The sequence below is a fragment of the Canis aureus genome, chromosome 1 (genome assembly GCF_053574225.1).
Source record: "Canis aureus isolate CA01 chromosome 1, VMU_Caureus_v.1.0, whole genome shotgun sequence".
Taxonomy (NCBI): Eukaryota; Metazoa; Chordata; class Mammalia; order Carnivora; family Canidae; genus Canis; species Canis aureus.
Window position 1 is genome coordinate 47,000,001 of NC_135611.1, and position 25,739 is coordinate 47,025,739.

At 37.1% G+C, this 25,739-nt stretch overlaps 1 protein-coding gene across 14 annotated transcripts in view; it reads left to right on the forward strand.

Moving 5' to 3' along the window:
* Positions 1 to 25,739, forward strand: part of ARID1B (AT-rich interaction domain 1B) — a 436,905-nt gene that overhangs the window by 118,699 nt on the left and 292,467 nt on the right. For all 14 annotated transcript variants that reach the window (XR_013380082.1, XM_077898158.1, XM_077898153.1 and 11 more), the window contains exon 3: positions 10,778 to 10,927. Coding sequence is in view for 13 of the 14 variants with exons in the window: in XM_077898158.1 (XP_077754284.1) it covers positions 10,778 to 10,927 (150 nt within the window). In the remaining variant the exon portion in view is untranslated. The remainder of the gene's footprint in view (positions 1 to 10,777; positions 10,928 to 25,739) is intronic.

Sequence of the window (25,739 nt, forward strand, 5' to 3'; positions counted from 1 at the left end):
TAAATATAGAGTAGTTGGACTTAGAATAAGCAGTGAAATTTTGTAGACAATTAATAATTGTGAAGATAGAAGTCCAAGAGAGATTGTATGTATATTATTTTCATTGTGTTTATGTTTATAATCTTATATTGTGTCCATCTGTCAAAGAAGTTTTAGAAAACAAATGTGATGAGGAAAGATTCATATATGTCACAAATGAGAACTTCTCAACTTTATTTCACAAATCACAAAGAAATTTATTGTCTTACCTAGAGAGAACAAACTGATGGTTGCTAAAAGGGAGGTGGGTGGGAGGGGTAAGGGGGAAATAGGTGATGGGGATTAAAAGGACATTTGTAATGATGAGCATGGAGTAATGTGTAGAATTGTTGACTCACTATACTGTACACCTGGAGTTAATACACTTTATGTTAACTACACTGGAATTAAACTTCAAGAAAAAAAGAGAATGTGGAAAACACAAAAACTAAAAATGGAAAGTGAAAAATCTACCATATTGTATTTATCCAAAGAAATCTGTTAATATTTGTTATGTTTCAGGTAGCTATTGACAAATAATGCTACAGATCAATCAACTTGAAAGTTAAGTGATATTTATTTTTATACCCATGGGTCTGTGAGTTAGTTGGACTGATTTGGAGTGGACTCCACTGGGTTTAGGTCCAGACAAGAAATATGGGGTTGGGTCCCCTGCATGTGGTTTATTTTGTAGCCCCAGATGAGACTGAAGAGCTTCTTCAAGGTACTTACTTCAATCTTCCAGTGAGATGATAGGATGGGATGTAAGCTGGGCCAGGGAACAGTGGGTGGGGCTGTGGATGAAACAACATTGGCCTTAAATTGATAATTACTTAAACTGTAGATTTAAGTAATACTATTCCTTCTACTATTGTATATATTTAAAATTTTACATAATAAAGAGTTAAATTTGTAAAAAACAAACAAACAATTTTTTAAGAATTTACAAAACTTCTAAGCTAAAGGAGAGGGTTAAACCAGCCTAGATATGTTGGTAGTTTTCAGGCTCTAAAACAGCAGTGTTTGAGGCCTGGAAGTTATCTGTTAGGAATAAGGACATGGACCGAACGGAAGTGTGCTCCATAGCAACATGAACTGTGTAACTGGCCTGTTTGTGTGGTTGGTCATCCAGCCTGTTCTGGTATTGAAGACACTGCTTGACCCTGGAGTGTTTTGCCAACTCCTCCTCCAGCTCTGGGTAGTCTTTTCCTCTTACTCAAAGGAAATGACAGAATTTGAAGGAATGTAGCTTGAGCGTTCGATGCATACAGTAAGCACTCAATCTGCATTTGTTGATAGTTTCTTGTTTTTTCAAGCAGGATGGAGTACTCTCAGGAAATTGTGGAGGTTTGTTATTTTGTTTTTTTTTTTTTTTTTCTTAGACAAGCCTAAGGACAAGATTTATTTTTCTTTTTAAAATAAGAAAGTGAGGGGGTGTGGGGGGGAAACCTAAATTGTTTAGAAGTCTCAATTCGGAACTTAGTTTAAGGGATTGTAGGTCATGGAGCAGTTGTAGGATCTTGACCTTGTAAACTTTTTTTTATTACCTTCAAGCACATTATTTTTGACTGGACATGTTGACATAATAAAATTTCCTCATGCAGTTGGTTCCACCACACATCGGCTTAGCATCTGAGTTCCTTGCTGTGGGGAATTTTCAATCTGACTCTTACGCATGGAAAACAGTGTTTGATCTTTCTGTGAAATCGGAAGCCAGCAGAATTCGCCACAGTAATGACTAAAATGTAACTGTTGTGAATTTAGGATTTTTCCTATGCTTTTCCCCTTCCTATTTTGTGGAATTTACCTGAAGGGGCTGAAGCTTATGATGAAAACAAACAAACAAATGAAAATTAAGGAGCTTTCTGCTGTTAAAGGCAAATTTATAACACATTTTTTGGAGAATTCTTGAATAGACCACAATAAATAATCCAAAATAACTTGTATTTTGTTCTAGATTTAGGAAAAACACTGAGTTGGTTTAGGAAATGATAGATAATATTTTGATGTTTATTCCTTTAGGCTATTAATTCTTTACTCGTATAACTACACATACACAGATTTTTATATTAAAAAACAGCATTTTACTACATATACTGTTTTATAACCTACCCCTTAAGGTACACCGTAATAATGCTTCTTGCTATTAAATACATATTATCTACAATGGGATTCATTAATCTTGATATTATTGAATCTCGAACCCCCCTCCTCCCCAGCTAATCCTTGTTGGACATTTAGGCTGTTTCCATATTTTTCAATGGGGATGCTTTCATGGTGGGAGGGGGTAAATTCCTTGCTATACATATCTTTGCATACTTGTTTCACATTTCTTTTTCCTTAAGATAAAATCTTAAAAGTAGAATTCTGGGTTGCAGAGATATTGTTTCTGTATATATTATGACTTGCCTCAGATATTTGAATTTATACACCCACTGATTATTTCAATATACCCAATTGCTGTGTACTGTTTTGGATTATGTAAAGTAGAAAATATGAAAACTTCCTGTGAAGCACCTGGGAACAGTCATTATCAAGTAGGGAATTTACATGTAGGCATAAATGAGGCAGTGATGATTTAACCTAAATATGTTATAAAATATGTGAAGTTAAAAGTTCAGCTACTTTGGTTATTAAGTATATATATATATACATATTCTGCTAGTAGTTTTTAAAGGTATAACTTACACACAATAAAATGCTCAGATGTTAAGTGTACCATCTGATGAGTTTTGACACATATGAACAGCCATGGAACTATCACCCCAATTAAGATACAGAATATTTTCATTATTCCCAGAAAATTCCTTCATGCCTCTTTTCAGCCATTCATTACAGCCTGCAAACAGTGTTGTGATCTTTCTATATAAATTAGGTTTGTGTGATTCTGAATTTCATATAAACAGATAATACTGTGTGTTGATTGTGCACACTTAAGGTAGTTCTGGAGGGAACTGTAAATACTAAACCAAACTGTACTTAAAACAAAAGGATCTGAAGGTGATGTGAATATCATATGGAGTAAGAACAATAGGTCTTTCAAAAGAATGAAGTTAGACTTACACTATATACAAAAAAAACCTCAAAATGGATTACAGATCTAAACATAAGAGCTAAAGGTATAAAACTCTTAGAAGGGGGGCACCTGGCTGGCTCAGTTGGTGGAGTTTGTGACTCTTGATCATGGGGTTATGAGTTCGAGCCCCACATCGGGCATAGAGATTATCTATCTATCTATCTATCTATCTATCTATCTATCTATCTATCTATCTATATCAAGATTACATATATATAGATATATATAGATATAGATAGATAAAACTCTTAGAAAGCAAAGGGGAAAGCTTCATGACATGAGATTTGGCAGTAATTTCTTGGATGTGAAACCGAACGCACAGGCAATAAATGAAAAGATAGATTACATCAAAATTAAAAACTGTGTGTCAAAGGACACTAGCAAGAGAATAAAAGGGCAACCAACAGGAGAGAATATTTGTAAATCATATATCAAGTAAGGGATTAATATCCAGAATATATAATGCACTCTTATAGTTCAACAACAAAAAACCCAATTAAAATATTGGCAAAGGACTTGAATACATTTTTCCAAGTAAGATAAACAAATAGCCAATAAGCATGCAGAAGATGTTTTATATCACTAATCATTAGAAAAATGAAAAGTCAAATCCACAATAAGTATGATACCACTTCACACCCTTTAGAATGGCTATTACAAAAAAACAGAACACAGTAAATGATATCAAGGATGTGGGGAGATTGGAATACTTGTGCACTGCTGGTGGGAATATAAAATGGTACAGCCACTGCAAAAAACATTATGGCGTTTCCTCAAAGAATTAAACATAGAGCCACCAGATGATCCAGCAGTTCCACTACTGAGTTTTTATTCAAAGACTTGAACAGATGTTTATATGTCCATTTTCATGGCAGTATTCTCTACAATAACCAAAAAGTAGGAACGACTCAAGCATCCATGACAGATGCCTAGATAAAATGATAACCTTGTATTTTAAAATGTCTGTGATAAATTTAGTACAATTTAAGTCATTTCTTTTGATCTTAAATTATTTCTCTCTAAAAGGAAGGACAAAACTGATAATGTAAATAGATTCAGATAATCCAGAGATGACAGATCTGTAATAGAAACCAAGGTGTATTTTAGGACCATAACTTTCTAGCTCACGTCAAGGAGGATTATAATATCTGTTCCTAATGTTGTGAGCTGTTGTGGAGATAGAACATTGCACTGAACCATTGTGTAGCTCAAGGCAGAAAGCTCTTATGTTTATATGTCAGTCGTGTGTGATTTACAGTATATGATTTATATACTTCTTCCATGAGGTTCAGTCAACGAGTATTCATTGAGCCCTTAATACAGGCCAGGCTCTCTGAGTACAATGATGAGCTAAACTGCCAAGCCCCTCCCCCTTTTATTAAATTAGTTTCAGAGGTAGAATTTAGTGATTCATTATGTGCATATAACACCCAGTGCTCATTACATCAGGTGCCTCCTTAATGCCCATCACCTAATTATAAGGCTCCATTTTCTATAGAACTTACTTTTCAGTGGGCGTGGTGGTATATTTGTAGTCTGATAGACTTGAGAAATCCCAGACTGAAAGGTAGATGGGTTTCTTTTCTTTTCTTTTCTTTTCTTTTCTTTTCTTTTCTTTTCTTTTCTTTTCTTTTCTTTTCTTTTCTTTTCTTTTCTTTTCTTTTCTTTCTTTTCTTTTCTTTTCTTCTTTTCTTTCTTTCTTTTCTTTTCTCTTTTCTTTTCTTTTTTCTTTTCTTTTCTTTTCTTTTCTTTTCTTTTCTTTTCTTTTCTTTTCTTTTCTTTCTTTTCTTTTCTCTTTTCTTTTCTTTTCTTTTTTCCTTCCTTCCTTCCTTCCTCCCTCCCTCCCTTCCTTCCTTCCTTCCTTCCTTCCTTCCTTCCTTCCTTCCTTCCTTCCTCCTCCTCCCCCTCCTCCTTCCCCTTCTCCTTCTCCTTCTAAAAGATTTTATTTATTTATTCACGAGAGAACACAGAGAGAGAGAGGCAGAGACACAGGCAGACGCGGGAATAGATGCCCAGTCCCCAGGGTCAGGCCCTGGGCTGAAGGCGGCGCTAAACCGCTGAGCCACCCGGGCTGCCTGGGTAGATGGGTTTCTTAAGGATTTAACAAATCCTTTGATATGCTAGTATGTTGTTTTATTTTTTTGTTTATTTCTCAAGCTTTTTTGATTATAGAATTTATTTCTGTGAGTTAACTTGCCTGATTAGTGTCCCTTGTAGGTGCCATCGGGAAATGTTGGCATAAAGTCCTTACTGTAAGAGATTTACCAATCAGTAGGAAGCAAAGAAGATCATAATGAGTCTTTGGCCTAATCTTGCCCCAGGTAGAGGCCTAGAACAGATTAGGGCACCTGGCATAGTAATCAGGGATGGGTCTCTGGAGCAAAGTTCTAGCTGGGCCTCTTTAAATAAAGCAGCACAACAAGGCACTTTCCTCTCCAGGCCCTCTCCAGGGGTCTGTCTCTTGCCTTGTGTGCATGCTGGCTTATCTTCCATGCCTCTGCCTTTTGGGGGAGGGGGGATGTGGGATAGGGGAGAGGTGACATCTTTAGGTTAGAATTTTAAATTATGAAATAACTTAGGCATACAGAAAAGTGCAGAAACAAATATAACAGACACTTGTGTAACTACCCCAGGATTGTTAAGTGTTACCATTTTGCCACATCTGCTTCATATCTCCTTCATTCTTTAAAGGGAAAAAATGCAAGGCTGAAGCTTGACTCCATCTTTTCCTCTCTCCCTTCTCCAGAGAATGTCATATATTTCCTCCAGTGCATACTTTTGTGTTTTTACTGTGTGTATATATACGTGTATATATATACACACACACATATATGCATATATATGTATCCATAAACAATGTATACTGTTTAGTGTATTAAAAATGCATACCAGGTGTGTTATGCTGCATTCTTTTGTTGCTTTTTAAAATTCAGCATTATATTAGATTTGAACTATTTTGATATGTAGGCTTTACTACTTTTTTTTTTTTAAAGGAAACTACTGTATAGAATTCCATTGTATGCCTATAGCAAAATTTTTCCCCCCATTTACGTACAGTATTAGAGTTAGATTGTGTCCTCTTTCTGGCTTTTGTAAATAGCATTGCATCAAATACCCTTCTTGGGACACATGAATGTTTCATGGATATATATTTATAAGGGGGAATTGCTGGGTCAGAGGGTCAGTGCACCTTTACACTTGGTGAGGAAATGGTTTTCTACAATTTCTTTAGGAAGAAAAACGGAGAGAAGATAAACCTTGATATTTCTCCAATTTTGAAGTATGAGCAAAGAGTTCAGGGTAAAGTAAAGTGAGAAATCGGCCTGGCATTTCTGCACATTTAACATCATACAGGGATGTGAAAGTTAACTCATGTTTTTTATCAGAGTGGTTTCCTAAAATAAATATTTAAAGTAAATAAATCATTTTTAGCTATACTTTTCTAATAATATATGAAAGCATTCATATTTCTTGGAAAATTGGAATAAATTTTTTGTTATTAGGTGTGCTCATGCTCCACTGTAAGATCTTCTTTATTTAGAAATGAGTGGAATACATTCTTGTTTTTCTTGTTTTTAGATAACAGAAAGGCTCTGATCTCAGGCATTTTCTGGAGATTTCCATTTAGTTTAGTGTTGTGATCTTTTTATTCAAACCATGATAAAGGTCCAAAGCATTTGCTGCATAATAATGACTTTTAGAGGGTTAGCAGTGAATAACCAAGAGCACCGTGCGGCTGTGAACATGAAGTCCAGTGTTTTGGCTATTGGATGAAGCTGAACATACTTGTAACCAAGAGTTGAGTGTGGTACAAGTGATTTCAGTTTTATGAGGTGTTCCTTCATTCGTTTCATTTTTTATATAATAAAACGTTTTTATTTTTTATATAATAATCCTTTAATTTAGTAATCCACTGAATAACATCCATTCATTCAATAAACACTGGGTGACTGGCAGGCCCACTTCCAGTAGGCATTCCAGGAATGTGGGAGTTTAGAGTCTAGTGATGAGGACAAACACTACACATAGCACATAACTAAGGGGTTGACTAACGAAGTCCGATCATCTCCCCTATGGTAAAGTAAAGTTGCAAATGGCCTGAGAAAGATGATTGGAGCTGTGCTTGAGTAATTAGGCTGGTCAGGGAAGAGGAGGGCACCTGAGCTAGAAGTGCTTTCTGACTCCAACTCCCAGCACTTGGTTCCTGGTACTCAGTAACTCTTGGTTAAATTTTCCTTGCACTCAACCTTCTGGTAATCTCATTTAGCCTGAGTGTTTGAGAACCAAGACATAAACAAGAAGACTCTCAGTAGCCAACATTGGTTTTACCAAACTCGAGGCAGTCAAAGTTCTTGTGCTTTCCTCATGGACAACTCCCCTTGGCCTTCCTGTTTTTAATCAACATTGCTGGTTTCTCGTCTTCAGCAGGTTCTGTTGAGGGTGGAGGTGGGAGTGATGAGATGTGGCTAAGAGCACTGGTGGCTGGTGAGACCGATGGTTCAGGGGCACCAGGGTTATGCCATGGGACTTGTGTAAACAGCGAGGCTCTGGGGCCCTCCATGTAAGGGCTCAATCTCTCCATTTCATAATAATGACTTCTTCATTCAGGATGTCAGAAAAGCATATAATAGACCTTTGAAAGCCCTGCATCTAACATGATTAAAAGCAATATTGATCATTAAAGATTTAGACTTTAGTTGTAGACAATTGAGCTATTGTATTTAGAAATTGATTTGTAGAGATAAAACTTAGGAAATAATATTTTGGAGATAGCACTACAACTGATAATTTAACAAGTAATAGCACCTATGTAGCATTCCAAGTAGGATTACTAGATTGCTGGTTATAACAGTTATTAATATGAATTAATAGAGAAAGCCCTATTTTACAGATGAAAATGTAAGACGGATATCGCTATATGATTGATCATATTCATGCAAGTGAAGTACAGTAGGACTTGGATTTAGATCTTTCTAACCCAGAGATTCTTTAGCTAAACAGATTTTAGTGATCTCTGTTGCAGTGTGGCTCCTATGTAAGGGCAGTAGACCAGATTCAGTTGATTGGCACTGGGGACCCACGTCTAACTGGTAGTCCAATTGTATTGGGTTATAAATCACCTCAGCCCAGGCTCACAGAGGGTGAGGTGCCAGGTAGGTTAGTACCAAACGAATTAGGCCATGTATCTAAAAGGAGAGCAAATAGGTTTTAATTTTGCAAGACAGGAGTAAAATCGCCCAAGCAGAAGTTTTTGATGATTTCTCCTCTGAAGTTTGCTGTGTTCTGCAGATTATTGCTGCAGTTCCATTAAAGATTTGCTTACACTCTGACCCACCTTACTTTGCCTCACCTAACACCTCAACTTGCTCCGTAGCTTTTCAGAGCTGGAATAAAATAGTAAGAGATTCTATTAAGTTCATGACTGCTCTAGTGTTAGCTGCTGCCACAATATGTCCTGTTGTCTTTCTTAGAAAATAGAGCCCCGCTCCCCAAAACAACACTTTCATATTGTGTGTAAAGGTTTCTGTAAACCAGAAAGTCAACATATTAAAGTATAACTCATAGGGGAGTTGCCGGCTGTGTTGATTGAGTTTTACAGTCATTTTAACACTGGCAAAAGTGTTATCCTAACTGCTTCAAATCAAACTGCAAAGATGCTTGTGTGAAATATAGTATTAGATATCAAATCAACATATGGGTGCTGAACGGAGGGATATGTGTTGTGGTAGTATATGATATTCTAGCATGTGGAGTTGTATTTTATGGAAATTCTTTGGCTTGGCTTATGGCAGGGACATACATTCATTATGAGATATCAAGCTGTAAAATAAATAAAAGCAAAGAATTCAACTGTGCAGTTAAATGGTTTTCAATACAAACTTGTCTGCTCTACTAACTTAGGGTCTGTGTGATGAGGCATTCGTGAGCCGTTGTGGCCAAATGTTTGTGATCATTGCTGACAGTCCTGGACAATAATTTAGATCAGGTCACAAGGAAAATGAATTCTAACTTTTGCATTTTCCCGGTTTACTTCACTGTATGTGTTAGGAATTACTGTGCTAATTTAGTCTTAGAGGTGAAGTATTTAATATTTTCCTCCTTTTTTACCATTTCTTTTCATTCAGTATTTGATAGTGATTGCATTTTTAAATGTGTATCTGGAACTGGTCACTGAATTCTTTTTTTTTTTTTTTTTAATTTGTATTTATTTATGATAGTCACAGAGAGAGAGAGAGGCAGAGACATAGGCAGAGGGAGAAGCAGGCTCCATGCACCGGGAGCCCCATGTGGGATTCGATCCTGGGTCTCCAGGATCGCACCCTGGGCCAAAGGCAGGCGCCAAACCGCTGCGCCACCCAGGGATCCCTGGTCACTGAATTCTTAACTGTGTGGGCTTATGGAGCTCTAGTTGTTGGGGTTCTCAAGTGGACGGTATTGTGTTATTAACAGAATGACTTTACTGTCCTCTCTGGAGTGCTTTTTGCTATCCTCGTATCTGTTTTTCTTTTTCTCTGTTCCTGTCTCTCCCACTTAGAAAATAAAAAGGCAATAGATTTTTCATATGAAAAAAATATTGTTCATGTGTACAATTTGTTGTTTGAGAAAGGACTTTTCTTTGAGCAAGGATTTTAAGGATTTTTAGGTTCATGTAAATTAGAGATGGAGGAAACTCACTTAGGCCATTTTTGTCTATATCTGGCATTTGCGTCTAGCACACTTTGCTTTACACCATTACCTGTTTTATCAACTAGGAAAATACTACTCTAATATTAGATACGAATATTTTTCCTTTAAGAACTCACGTTGTTGGTTATATTGGGTTACATACATAATACTGTCTTTTAAAAGAGTTGTATTTGATTATAAAGCATTATAGTTTCTTGTTTAGCAGGAACAGCAGATGGAATTGTTAATATAACTGGTACAGTGTCTGCTACTATGTAGTTGGGACTTTTTGAACTTAGTTGAAACAAAACCACACCCTATATGAGTACTCAAGCCATAAGCATCCAACAGAATATTAGTAAGTGGGCTTGGATGGTTGGAGTTCATTTTAATTTTGAGTGTTGCATGAAAATGGATTAGCATTATGCTTCGTTAACTTTCTTAGCACAGGGTATCAGTTTTTTTCCTTCACATACAGTGTTTTATTAGCTTAAAGTGTACAACAATATAGTGATTCACCAATTCAGTGGAGGCTATTTTTTCACATCAGTATTAGGAGATTTTTCCCCCCACTGGATTTTTTTTTAAGATTTTATTTATTTATTCATGAGAGACACAAAGAGAGAGGCAGAGACATAGACAGAGGGAGAAGTGGTCTCCTCACAGGGATCTTGTATGTGGGACTCAATCCCCAGACCCGAGATCATGCCCTGAGCCAAAGGTAGATGCTCGACTGCTGAGCCACCCAGGCATCCCCCATCACTGGATTTTTATGAGGTTATCAATATTTGATTATCTGATGAAATCTTATTTCTTAAAACAGTCAAATTATCTTTTTACTTCATTGATACCATGCTAATAGAAGGCAGTATGACGATTTATGTAATGAAGATTAAAGATACTGAATTCAGTTGCTTAGCAAAGATCCCACTTCATGTTGCTGAATTGAAACCGTATTTGATTTCATTAAATTGCACATTTTGACTTTCTCACTTATTTTGTTTGACTTGTTGACAGATGCCACCTCAGTATGGACAGCAAGGTGTGAGTGGTTACTGCCAGCAGGGCCAGCAGCCTTACTACAACCAGCAGCCACAGCCTCCACATCTCCCTCCGCAAGCCCAGTACCTGCCATCCCAGTCCCAGCAAAGGTACCAGCCACAGCAGGTGAGCACCACCACTGGTCCCCCAGACCCCCCAAACTGTTTTCAGGGTCTGCGTGCAAGGGCCAGACACAGCTCAGAGACAGCTTCCTCTCCTGCTTTAAAAATCCTGTTCTCAAGTGGGAAGAAAATGTGGTTTTGAGAAAGTGTAAAGCTGAACCTAATCTAAACTTTTCATTTGTTATGAATGGATGTTTGAAATTAAAGAGTGAGAAGAATACACTTATTCAGAAAAGTGGCTTTATTGATTTAATCTTGCTCGTTGGCACCTACATGGTATTTTTATCTTGAGCTATTTTTTGGTTGTTTTAATGGTAAATGCTACTATATCAAAACATTGTTGCCTTTGGCAGTGTTATTCCTCTTAAACTAACTTAATAGACAGATAATCACTTCAATTACGATATATTAAAACACTAAAGGGAATCATATACTAAGCAGTTTGGAGTTTGAGTTAGCCTCACTGAATACTCTTATACATTATTGAGCAGTATATTTCAGCTGATGTGATTTGTAGAAAAATTGTACATATGCATTTGATAAAATGATTCAGTCTCATCTTGTTTTAGAGATTGTCATTGAGTGATTGATATTAAAAGGTACTGTGAGCTCAGGACTCTTACTCTGAATCCAGATAAATGTTTCATAGCACTTCTAGTGATAAGCATCAGAATATAATTTTCCATTTCATATTTTCCTTTCTTCTTCTTCTTTTGTGGGGTGCTGTAGTGAAGAGAGGGAAGACAATGACTTCGTTATTCAGTTTTTAGTGTCTTGCACATCTTAAAGAGATTGATGCAAAGCAGTGTATATAAATATATGAAGCTTAGTTTTAATGCAGCTGATTTCTTAAGTATTTTCTTGGGTTCATTGGCGTCTTTTCCCACGTGACTTATATTTAAGAGAATTTTATTTTATTAATATTTAAAATAATTTTAAAGAGAGTTTATGACTTTAAACAGAACATGTTAAAACAACAGCTGAGATCAAAGATCCTGTAGCATCTTGTTTTTTTGCATAGGTTTTCAAAATTCTGACATTACATAAAGAGAAGTATGGAGGTAGGAATATATATTATTTCAGAGTTATTTGGTCTAGTACTTTATTAAGATGTGAGAAAACTAAATAACCTTCCAATATCATTTCTTTTTTAAGTGAGACTGGTATCTGGGTTTATGATATATAAAGTTATAGGCTTTTTCAAGGGTTTTCCTGAACCTTATTGAACTTCTGGATAAACATAGAATATTTTGTCATGCCATCAAAATTTAGGAAGAACTGAATAGAAAGATTACATTAGTCATTTTACGTTAGTGCTGAAATGAATCTCTGATTGTAAAACCAGTTTGATTAAGGATTCTGAGTGCCTGTCATTTCCTTCAAGACCAAGCTCAAATTTACTTCCTTTATGAAGCATTCACTGATGACTTCTACCACATGGCAATTAGTTATTTAATATCCTTCACATTTAAATATTTAAAGCATACTACAGGTGAAATCTTACTTTAATGAATACTATTTTAATATGCTTAGTTTAGGTCTATTTTATGATTTGAAACTATTATTGATGTGAATGTAGTAAATCATATGGTAAGAAATACTGTATATATAACCATGATTCTCTAACATAAATATTGTCATTTTTGTATATTCCGAGAAAAACAAAAATTCTTCTGATTGTGTTGGGAAGTTTTTCTTGTTTTCTTACTCCCTATCTATAGAATGTCTAAGTATTTTTTAAGTTTTATTGCGCTCATTATGGGACAAAGAGATGGAAGGCAGAGATAGGTAACCGAATCAGAGGGTCTTATTTGATAGGAAGAACTTCGGTTTTTAGGGAGTTAGATGTTCAGATAGATGTGGAAAGTTTACCTAGGAGATAAGATTTAGCATTTTAGATATGGTTAGTGCTCCCAAAACAGTAATCCCCTCAAACTGTATCCCAAAACGAAGTAAAAATAACCAATAGAATATTTTCAAAAATCAAGCTGAATTTTAATAAGTATTTGTCATTCTGAATTCACATACGTTTAAAAACCAAAGACACTCAACTATATTTAATGTAGTGAGCCAGTAGTTCCTAACAGACAGAATGTTCTTTTCTGCAGACTTCTCTTGTTTCCAAACAGCATACATGGTGTATTGATTTTTATATTAGAGAGTCAATTAGCAAATAATACTTGGTGTCTTTTGTTAATATGATTAATACAAGAAGCAATTTTAAGGTTCCATTAAGATGCCTTGCTCCATGTCTTTAAATTTGTTAACATGTTATATTTAACATGATTTGAGTAATCAATACATTCATATATTTCAAAAATGAAAAAGTACAAGGGAAAGGATATGAATAAAAGTCTCCCAGAAGAGTCCTCCTACCTAGTTCACCACCCATCTCAGCCTTTGCCAGACAACCACTGTAGTAGTTTATTGTACAGCTTTCTGGAGTATCTTTATACAAAGAAGCAAGATACCATATTTTAATTTTTACTCTATTTTTACACAAATGGTAACATACTATAACATACACACTGTTCTGTTCTCTATCATCCTCCTCCCCCACCCACCAAAATATAGTTTCTATAGATCTTGCCCAAAGGAGTACATGAAGCAAGGCTTCATTTTTTTTCATAGCTTTGTTTGATTTTATGGACATACCATGATAATATTAAACCAGTTCTCTTGATGGTCATTTAGACTGTTTTTAATTATTTGCAACTCAGATAATGTCATGATAAACTTTGTATGTATCATTTCATAAATGTGCTAGTGTATGTATATGATGAATTCCTGAAAGTGGCTTAAGTGTGTCAGTTGGTATATGCCAGTTATAATTTGGTAAATATTGCCAGATTGTTCCTTTGAGGGGTTGTACCAATTTATACTCACACCATCAATATGTGAGAGTACCTGTTTGCCTAAACATGTGCCAGTAGCATGGTTTACTAAGCTTCTGGAGTTTTGCCAATCTGATAATGTAATTTTAATTTGCATTTATCTTGTTTTGAGTTGTATTGAATGTCTTATCTACTTTTTTAAAAATTAAAAAAAAATTTTTTTTGAATGTCTTATCTACTTAAAAGCATTTGCATTTCCTCTTTTTTAAATTGTGAATTCATATCTTTTTATCTTGAATTTTTCTATTCAATTGTTGGTCTTTTAAAAATTGATTTAATAAAACTGTATAGGGAGACTGGATCTTTATTTATGATATGAGTTACTAGCCACTTCCCCCATTTTATCACTAATCTTTGGTACTATTTATGATTTATTTATGTATTTGGTCATGCAGAGGGGCTTTTTAAATTTAAAAAAAAATTTGTGTAGTCAGAATTATCAATCTTTTCTTTTAAGATAATACGGATTTTTATTTAGTGGGTGTATGAGACCTATACTCCAGTATTTACAAAGGAACTCTCCCATGTTATTTTGTAATATTTTCATAGATTCATTTTTGCGTTTCACTTACCCTAATCCAGCTTAATTCTTTATTTTGCCAGATCTTTTTTAAAAAAATATTTTATTTAAATTCAGTTTGCCAACATACAGTATAACACCCTATTTTGATAGATCTTTAAGTGCCTTTTCTTGTGTAGGCTATTGTCTTCAAGCTCTAGAGAGAAAATGAATGTGTATATGGGTGTGTATACACACACACCCTATTTGGTTAGGATAAAGAGATTTATTGTAAGGGATTGGCTTACACAATTACAGAGGCTGGCAGGTCCGAAATCTGCAGTGTGGCAGGCTGGAGACTCAGGAGAATTGATGGCGGAGATGAAGTCTGAAGCATTCTGGATTGATTCCCTCTTAGTTGGAGAGGCTGGTCTTTTTGCTCTGTTCTGGCCTTCAACTGATGCCTGCCTGATCTGCATTACTCAAAGTCACTGATTTAAATGTTAATTTAATCCAAAAACACTCTCCATGTTGACACATAAATTTAACCATTAGTTACCTTTCCCCAATGGATTCGAGATCCCTCTTTCATTATTTGCTGAATTCCCTTAGGTATAATGTTTGAGGTTCTTCTGGGTTTTTTATTCTTTTCGTTGATCCTTCTATTAATGCACCAATACTGCCTTGTCTTCACTATTCTTTTTTAGCGTTATCTTGGCTGTTGTGTTTATTATGGCTATTACAGACATTGGTAGTGATGCCTGTAAAACCAATAATAACAATAAACTCTTCATTTCTTTCATTCATTCATTCATTCATTCATTCATGAGAGACAGAGAGAAGCAGAGACATAAGCAGTGGGAGAAGCATGCTCCCCACAAGGAGCCCAATGCAGGACTTGATCCCAGGACCCCTGGATCAGGACCCCTGGATCATGTCCTGAACTGATAGCAGACGCCTAACCACTGAGCCACCCAGGCATCCCTAAACTCTTCATTTCTTACCATGCTTTTTCCTAGGAATTTTTCTTTTTTGTTATAATAATGACATTTTTCTTTTTATAAATTTACCCTTTTCATTTTCTATGAGACAGATGATACTTATAAAAGAGAAACAGTGAAACAAAAGTAAGTACCTAGTTTGAACAATTTTTGCCTTGTTGAAGCCCACTCACCACACATGAAGAACACAGTTGTGATAAAACAAGTTGGGTTTAAGTAGTTGGGTTGTTATAGGCCAGAAAGATTGGGTATACTTCTGAGAGCCTCAGGAACATCATGGGAAGATAGGGTTGGGGTGCGTGCTGGATGATTCTAAGAGGGATTTGGAAAGTGGGGGTCAGCCCGAGATAGGCTGCTCTCAAGAAGCTGGGATATTTGGTAATTAGATGTCTTAATTTTTATCCATGAGACAGGACATTTGAAGTGGGGCCAGATGGTCATGGATAAAGAAGCAATAGCCACTTAAGGTAGTAGTTAGGAGAGATGGGTGTTCTGTCATTTTTGTTGTCAGTGACCTCGTCGAGCTCTACTTTCAGCTCAGGTCATGCTGTGGGCTGCTTGTTCTCATGGTCTGTCGTCCATCTCTTCTTGAGTTCTTGTTCTGCCACCCCTCATCTTTCTGAATGACCTCTCCGTTTTTCCATTGTTTGGGTATTTTTTAAATTTCGTTTAGAACATTCTTCAAAAAGAGTTGTACTTTTTTTGTTAGAATGAATTCTATATACCTTATTTTTTTGTTGCCATTGTAAATCGTATCCTTTTCAGCATTTTTATTTTCTCATTATTATTGGTGTATACAAATATAATGAACTTTATTACATTTTTTTTCGGTCCAGTGACACTTTAAGTTCTTGTTAATTCTATCAGCATTTTATAGATTCTCTTAAGTTTTCTCAATTTTTTAAAATAATGGTTGCTTTAGAATAGCCCCGTGGCACAACGGTTTAGCGCCACCTGCGGCCCCTGGGTGTGATCTTGGAGACCCGGGACTGAGTCCTGCATTGGGCTCCCTGCAAGGAGCCTGCTTCTCCCTCTGCCTCTCTCTCTCTCTCTCTCTCTCTGTCTCTCTGAATAAATAAATCTTTAAAAAGAAAAGTTGCTTTAAAAAAAAAAAATCATCCCCCTACCCGTCTTTTTTGCAGACTAGTTTCTCCGGAGCATTGTTTGAAAGGGCTGTCCATTCTTTTTTTTTTTTTTTTTTTTTTAAGATTCTGTTTGTTTATTTGAGAGAGCGAGAGAGTGTGCGGGTATGCACACCCTTAGAGGGAGAGGGGGAAGCATACTCCCTGCTGAGCAGAGAGTCCACCGTGGGGTTGATCCCAGGACCTGAGCTTGAAGGCAGATGCTTAATCCACTGAGCCCCCTGGGTGCCCCAAGGCTGTCCATTCTTGTATTCTATGGGACTTAAAGGGAGGCTTTCAGCATTTCATCATTAAGTATAATGTTAGTGTACTTGTATAAACAAGTACACTTACCTTTTTGTTTACTTAGTAGCTGCCCACTACCGGGCAGGGAGATTTCCTTACTTTCCTAGTTTGCTAAGGGATTTTATCATGAGTGAATGCCAAATTTTATCTTAATTTTTTTTTTTTTATAATAACCATTGATATCATCACTTTATTTTTCTCTTGTAATCTGTTGGGGACATATTATTTGTGGTTTTTTTGTTTTAAAGTATTAAACCAAACATGCTTTCTTGGATAAACCTAGCTATGTGATATCTTTTTATACACACTGAATTCAGTTTTGCTGATGTTTCTTTAGGTTCTTGAGTGAGTTCATGAATGAGACTGATTTGTAATTGTCCTTATAAGGTTTTGGTGTCTGTATTATGGAGTTTTGTAAAATGAATTGGAGCCTAGTCTTTTTTTAAATATATTTTTTTAAATTTTTATTTATTTATGATAGTCACAGAGAGAGAAAGAGGCTCCATGTACCGGGAGCCCGACGTGGGAATCGATCCTGGGTCTCCAGGATCGTGCCCTAGGCCAAAGGCAGGCGCCAAACCGCTGCGCCACCCAGGGATCGCCCTAGTCTTTTTTTAAATCTACTGGAAGAGTTCATGTTAAAGTTTGGAATTACCTGTTTTTTGAATTACCCTAAAGCCCTGTGTGTCTAGCCCTTGATTTTTACCTTTTGTCCCTTTCCTGATTTTTTGACTTTTGATCTTATTTCCTTTGTGAATATAAGCATTTTCAAGTTCTCGATTTCTTCTTGAGTCAGTCTTTTGCTGTTATATAGCTGTATGAATATATGTGTATATAAGCATATATACATACAACACACACACACACACACACACACACATATATATGCCTGCATATTAGGAATTTATTTCCTACAGTTTTTCAAATTTATTAACAAAGTTGTTCATATAACTTGTCATTAATTTCCATAACATCCAGAGTTCCAGGCATTTTATTTTTAAGATTTTATTTATTTATTTGAGAGAGAGAAAGAATCGGGAAGTGAGCACAGTGCAGAGAGAGGGAGAGAAAGAGAGAGAAGACTTCCTACTGAGTCTCAAGCAGACTTCCTACTGAGTGCAGAGCTCCATGTAGGGCTTACCCAAGATCATGACCTGCACTGAAATCAAGAATTGCACACTTAACTGACTGATCTACTCAGGCACCCCTGGCATTTTAATTCATAACATTCTCCCCTTTTTTTAAATTCTTGATTAATTGTGCCAGTGGTTCACCTTTCCAAAGCAGCTTTGGTTGTTGTCCTATTACATGTTCTTTTTTAAAAGTTTAGTTAAATTCTGTTCTTGCTTTGATTATGTCTATTTTACTGATATTTATTTTGCTGATTTTTTTTTCAGTCAAGTAAATGCTTAGCTTTTTTGAAACATGTTTGTCTGATGGAGCAAAATGGAAGACTAAAAATTTTCCTCTTAAGTACTGCTTTGGCTGAATCTCTCAAATTTTGATATGCATTATTTTTGTTTTCTTTTAGTTTTAAGAATTTCCACCCCCCCCCCCTTTTTTTTGAAGACACGGTTTATTTTTCTTTTTCTCAGAAGGATTGATCTGTGTTTTTACCATTTGCCTGTGGACACGAGTTATCTGGAACCACATTTTGTGTTTTATTTTGTAGTTTTATTATAAAAATTTCTTACTGTGCCGATAAACAGAATTATATAGGGAGTACTGACATGCCACCATAATTCCTTGCATTTACTAGCCTCGTCATATTTAGATTTTCCCAGTTGTCCTCAGGATGCCTTTATAGTATGGTTTTTTTCAAGCAGAATTTAAAGAAATCTAATACATTGATTTGTTTCTTAAGTATTTTTATCTGGAACAGTTCCTTCTTCCCCATCTGTAGTTGAGCCTTTAGCATGTTGAAAAGTTGAGTCCACTGTCCAGTGAAATGGGTTGGTTTGGTTCTTTCTTATTGATGGGGCTTAATTTGTTCATCTAGCCCCTCTATAAGGGGCTTTGTTTGTAGTTGTTGTAAATCAAATTCCCAACATGTGGGGCATTGTTTCTGTTGACCTGAGGGGTCTGGGACCCTTTCTGTGAGCGAGGAAGCCCCTAGCCTGTCTGTCCAGGGACCACTAGCAGTCTTCCAGCTGAGTGGGTAGAGACATGGTAGTGAAGACCAGCCTCCCTTTGCACTCTGTCCACATTCCCCAGCAGCAAAATCTGGGAACGTAACACTTGCTTGTGGCTTTGGGCTGCTAAGTTTTGGGCAGTTTGTTACACATCATTACTGACTGACAAAGTTGGAGTACTTCATAGGTGATGCTGTGAGTTTAGTATATCAGGATAAACACAGTGTTTTGTTGTTCCACAGTGGTGATGTCAGGATTGATCAGTGGATTCAGGTGGTGATGGCTTCTGGGACCACTTTAAATAGAATTATCTTCTTGAGGTTTTTGCAGACCACACCATTAAGTGTTAATTTCAACCAGAAACCCTGATGAAGGTTAGTTTGTGGTTGCAAATTCTCAGTGGAGCCATTTTTAAATTCTTCTTGCCTCGGAGTACCAGGTTCAAGACAGGTGTTTCTCTGTCCTCTTTAGTGGGTTTTCATTTTCTCAAATGATGGGTATAGCCCTTTTGAGTCTCTAATTTATTTGAGATTTATGGTTTCATATTTTACTACCTTTTGGCAGGGCCTGGACTTTTCCTTTTCCCTGTTCTCTGTATAGTTTTCCAGTGGAAAGTTAAAATCTAAGCAAGTGAGCTTCTATTGTATTGCTCATACTTCCTGCATTCTTGGTTTACTTTCTGTGTGTTTTTGGTTTCACTCATATTCATGCCAAGTCTCTGATCCATTTAAAAAGGCATTTTATCCAGTATTTTAGATATTTAAGTCTACAGACATTTTGAGTATCCAATCTGCCACATGGCTGGAACTGGCCTTCTTTTCTAATTCTTTATTTGATATCCTTTGCTCAGTTTAAAATGGTAATAAGCATGTAATAGAATAGCTTATAACATAACAGACAATATATTCTCATTTTATAATGAAACTTTTCTAATGCATCCTTTATTCTTTGGAAATAAAAATCATAGTTCATATGTGATCTACACCAAATTCATAGATAATGTATTACCTAGACAAAATTTCAAACAAGTGAGAATAATGCACTAACTGTATATGGATAAACTGTCCTATTAATTAAATGCTGAGGCATGATTACATTTGAAGGCTTGTGAAATAGGCACTTGTGTGTGGGATCACTGAACTTGGCAGCTACAAAATGAGTGTTGTTTTAGCAACTCTGATGTCTCAAGCCGGGTTGTCATTGGTGACTCATCTTTTAAGATGGTGAGCAACTCTTGGTCAAAGTCTAAACAAAATAAAGTATAATCTTTCCTCAATATACACAGTAGTTTTATTCCTCGAATATTCAGTATGTAATAAAATTATTTTAAGAATAGTTAAGAATTAACTATTAGAATAGTTAAGAATTGAGATAGAATAGTTAAGGATTGTGTTCTAGAGTCAGACAAATAATTAACTTTTTGTGTGATTTTTGTTTTTAAATTAAATGAATGGTGGGACTTGGAAAGAGTGGGATATGTTATTATCTGTCAGATCAGTCTCTCTCAGAGGTTGGAGGATAAGATTGCATTCCTACCCTATTATACCCACTAAGTTTCATTACATTTTCTTAAACTTGTGTGGCAACCATTCTCTTGAAATCCTGTTAGCACTTATATAACTTATGTGCTTCCTGATTTTTTTCTGAAATAATATTCATACATAATATGTGGTACCTATTTACAAAATCTAAAACATCAGTATAATGTCCTAAATGTAATGGAAAGGGTGGAGAGTAGTGTATGGTAAGATACTGTTTTTCCTGAGTAAACACTCACACATGTCCACATGAGAAGACTTGTGAAAGTCAGAGGTCAACACCTCCGTGTGTAATAACCGTGAACTCACTATGCAAACGAGGGATACAGGTACATTGCATGAACAGCTCGAAATCAGGAGCAGAGTTTGAATCCATGGGTTTTATTACCATATAACAGCAATTATATAAAATGAAAATATAGAACATTTTTAATAACATGTTCACAGAGTTAACAGAAAAGGTAAGTTACCCCACAGTGTGGAGATACCGTAAATTTGTAAATGATGTACACACACACCCAGTAGGAATCAGTAAGAATGTTATCTAGACCCTTACAGCTTTTCTTTTTTGGGGGGAATTCCTATCTGTATCTTTTAAATTGTCCCTAATTAATATGTATGTAATATTTTAAAATACTGTGTCAAGGATGCTACATCAGTGACAAAGTAAAAGGAATTGCCTGTTTCAGCAGTATAACAGATGAGATATTCTGAATGTCTCTACTGATCCAAAACAATCTAAAATGGTGGCTCCATTCTTAGGGAGACATGCTGTCAGCTGATGATCTCTCATTTTTACTGTTTTTCACAGCCCTTCTGTCATCCCCTTCCCCTTTCTCCTTCCCCAGTGAGAATTCCTCCTGGGGCACTCCCGTTACTCGTTGGTGTGCACTCCTATTACATTGCTGGCCCTCCCCTCCCGATCTTACACACGCTCTTATACACTGTCTTCCGAGACCCTGATGAAACTCATCTCTGTGTCTACTCCAGAGGGCGGAGCTAAGGGAGGACTGAGGGAAGCTTCCTACTGCTGACCCCCCCCCCCCCGACTCCTCCCTGACCTGTGCCCCATCTCCCCGCTCCCCCCAGAGCTGTTTCACATTCTCCTCTGTCTTCAGCTCGCCACTCCTGACTCTGAGCTGGTGATGTGGTTTCCTAGTTCCTGGCAGAGATACAAGCAAGAGAGAGAACTTAGCATGCCACTCGCCCGCGTCTGCACAGGCACTGGGCCTTCCGGTGTGCTTTGGTTGAAGCCTCACGTTCCTGTGTGCCTGCCGTGCCACACGTGGTAGAGTTCTAATAGGAGTGACCAAAACCCCCACAACAGCCTATTTCTCTCTTCTCTCACCATCATCATTTACTGTTCCTCCTTGAATCGGCTCCAGACAGGCTTTTATTTTGACCATTGTGCCAAAACAGCTCTTCTGAAAGCTGTTGTGGGGTCCGGTTGGCAGCTGTCATGTTTCCATGTTTCTCTTATCGGGAGCAATTGATGCAGGTGATGGTATCGTCCTTCCTGGAGCACCTTTCGTGCTTGTTTCTAATATGGAGGCACCATTTTAGAATTTGTTTTGCTTGTTACCTTTCTCTTTGCCTTGCCGGCCTCCCTCTGCTCTCCTTTGCCGGTGGTTCTTTGTCTCCCTGACCTACAAGTGTTGGTCTGTGGTTCAGGTTCAGTGTTGGAGGTTCTTGTTTGTCTTTATGCAGCTTGCCTGTGTGATCTCATTTAACCCTATGGCTGTGAATAGCATCCAGAGGCTAGAACTTTCAGATATATTTCTTTAGCTTGGACCTCTGTCCTCCCTTCTGTAACTGTACGCCCAGCTCCTACTTGGCATCTCCAAATGAATGTCTTAACAGGCTTCTGAAACTCTGTATATCCCAAGCAAAACACAGGACTCTCACTTCCTTCTTCCACAAACGTGCTCTTCTGTAGTTCGCTCTATCACAAACTCTCTGTAACACTTTGGTCAGAAACTTTGAAGTCTTCTTGAATCATTCTCTTTCATACCCATTTAACCTCTGAAATTTATTCAAATCTCACTAGTTTCATTGCTACCACTTTGGGCCAAGGCCTCATTGTCTTACTTGAAGGGTTCCAGGGTCTCCTAACTGGTCCCCACCTTTCACTGCCTTTGTTCACTACAAGGTACAACAGCCAGACAGATGCTCTATGGTGGCTGGTTCTCCACCGTCCCCAGGTGCCTCCTGCCTTCTTTGCCACTGGCCAGCTTGCAGGGCTCATCTCAAGGCATTTTTACTTACTGTTCACTCTGCCTACAAGGTTCTTCCCCCAGATGGCTGCGGGGCTTTTCCTTGGAAGTCTTCCATGGAAGACTTAACTTCCTCAAAGTCTTTACTCAGGTGGTACCTCATCAGACAAGCCTCCATCCTGACTGCTCTGTGTAAGACATAGCAACCCTCCTTCCTCCCTGCACTCCATTTTATTTGACCATGCCTGCCTTTTCTCCATGGCCCTGATCACTATGTAATGTATCACATTCTCACTCTGCCCTTTTCTGTGGCTCCCCCATTAGAATATGAGCATTATGAGAGGAAGGACTTTGTTTTGTCATCGCTGTGTCCCCATACCTAGCACAAAGTAGAAACACACGATATACACATTGACTTAATCATTCAGAAATTTTTTTATTTACTAGCACATAGTAGACTTTACAGTGTTGAAGAAAAAGCATTTACTGTCAAGTATTTAGACTTTGACAATTCTTTTGATATTGTAGACAGTGCTTTATGGGGCATTTTTATAGGTGACTCCTTTGTGCTGTGTGTGTGTGTGTGTGTATATGTGTGCTCATATGCACAGGTTTTCACCTATAAACTCCCCAAATGGAATTTCTGGGTAAGAGAATAGACACAAAGACTTGATATTTTACCAAATTCCTCTGCAGAAGGTTTTAGGAAACGATACCCCCAGCTAGCTCTCTTCTATTCATTTTCATATTTATTTTTCCGGTGATATTTACCTTTATTTCTCATAAGGATTCTACTTAGTTGTTTTTTGAGCCCCAACAATGTTAGAGAGACTTTATGGAATTTTGAATGAGATGTGTTACTGTGGTCATAGGTTGAATAGGTAATAGAAATTTGATTTCATCAACAAGAAGTACACAGTTGGACATTTATAATTTTCTGATTTACCTTTGACTCAGAGGCTCTGAAATTATCACAAATTCTTACTGTTTGCTTTCATTATCATTTGTTTCTTTCCTCTAATCATTTTCAGTGGGTCAGTGGGGGCAGAAATAGAACTACAAAATAAGAATAGGCCTTATTGATTCTTCCTGTTGTAGACCAAGAGAATAACCAATATAACAATGAAATTCACTGTCCAGTTAGCAGACACTGTATTTATTCAACCCTCTGACGTTTCCTTCTTAAAAAGGATTATGAATTTTTAAGACCTTAAAAAAACAAATAGCTATTTGAAATAGTTGCTTCCATTTTAATTTTTTTTAAATTTTTTTTAAATTTTTATTTATTTGTGATAGTCACAGAGAGAGAGAGAGAATGAGGCAGAGACACAGGCAGAGGGAGAAGCAGGCTCCATGCACCGGGAGCCCGACGTGGGATTCGATCCCGGGTCTCCAGGATCGCACCCTGGGCCAAAGGCAGGCGCCAAACCGCTGCGCCACCCAGGGATCCCAGTTGCTTCCATTTTAAAGTGTTTTTGTACCCTTGCTTACTTCCTCAAACTGATTTGCCTAAGATTTAATATTTTTGTGTAGTAGGGAAAACCTTCTTTAATGCTAAACGTTTTCACTTTTTTGTTTTGTTTTGTTTTGTTTTGTTTCAAAGTTTCCACTTGCCTTCCCTCTCCTCAGTATTGACTCATAAAATATTATGTGAGGTTTATTTCCTGGTTCATTGTCATCTCTTCACGAACTCTCATTACCTTTCTCTCTCCTCCTTGTACCTGTGGACCCATAATCCTTTCCTTTTATCTCTATTTCCTGTTCTCTTTAAACCCAATCTTGGGAGATGCTGGAGAAGAAAGAGGTCCTGTTGTCTCTTGGGGCACAGGTTTCTCTTGGACCTTTCACCCCCACACACACACTTCCTATTGGGCACACTTGCTAGACATCAGAGGAGTGTGCCAGGAATCAGTCAGTTCACCTGCAAGGAGTCTTGCACTTGCACACTGCAAGTATGAGGTGGAAACCAGCCTGTTATTACCCTTTTCTTTGACAGTAGTCTTCTCCTGATTCTGCTCCACCTCTAGGACCGTGACTCCTGGCAGCCAGAAGCTTCTGTTTTCATGGCTTTAAACTATACTGTTGTTTTCATAGCCAGAAAAATCTTTCTTTCCTTAGAGAGGATTTGTAGGATGTAACTCCATTCAAATAGTTTCAGTTTATTTAAAGAGAATATATCAGGATGAATTTTTTTAAAAACTCAAGTTAAAGCAGTGACAGAATTTCAGACTTCACCTTTTTAGGTGTAGTTTTCTTCTAGGTGATAGAATTCTCTGGTTCTTGAGAGTAATACAGAGTATTATGAATACATACTTGATAACGTACTTTATCTTTTTTATTTTTTTAAATGCTTGGTTTATTGGGAAAACTGAAGGAGAGAGAAGGTTAGGAAAAAGCAAAACAGAAACCATCTACTAAATGCCTTTGTGATTGAGAATGTTTTCTGTGTTGGAAATTCAGTGATTAATCAAATATGTGTCTGACCTGAAGGGGCTCCTGGTCAGATGGAATGGTAGACAAGGCTAGATAATGACAGTAGAGCAGGAGAGGTGTGTTTTCAAGCTGTGACTGAATGTTGGTAAAAAATGTCTCAATTTTTGAAGTTTTGAAGGATGAGTAAGAGTTGCTTGTGAGAGAAGAAGAAATGATCTTGAGGGCAGGACTAATGCTTTGTTAGAATCTAGAGATGATGCCCAACCACAACCACGAACGGGACTGAGTTAGACTCAAAGTTTGGTTAAAATAGTCAAGGTCGGGCTTCTGGGGGGCTTAGTCAGTTAAGTGTCTGCTTTTGGCTCAGGTCATAATCCCAGGGTCCTGGGATTGAGCCCTGTATTGGGTTCCCTGCTCAGTGGGGAGTCGGCTTCTCCCTCCCCCTGCTCATGCTCTCCATCCGCATCCCCCTCAAATAAGTAAGTAAATAAATAAATAAAATCTTTAAAAAAAAGTAGTCAAGGTCATTTAGAAGCAACATGACTGGTGGCTATATTGCTTTTCATCAGTGATTAAAAATGAAACAAAAGGTTATTCAATAATTTCTTTAAATAGAAAATAGTACAGGCTGAGCAGTTACCTTTTAGCAGTGGATTACTTAATAGTTGAACCAAGTGGA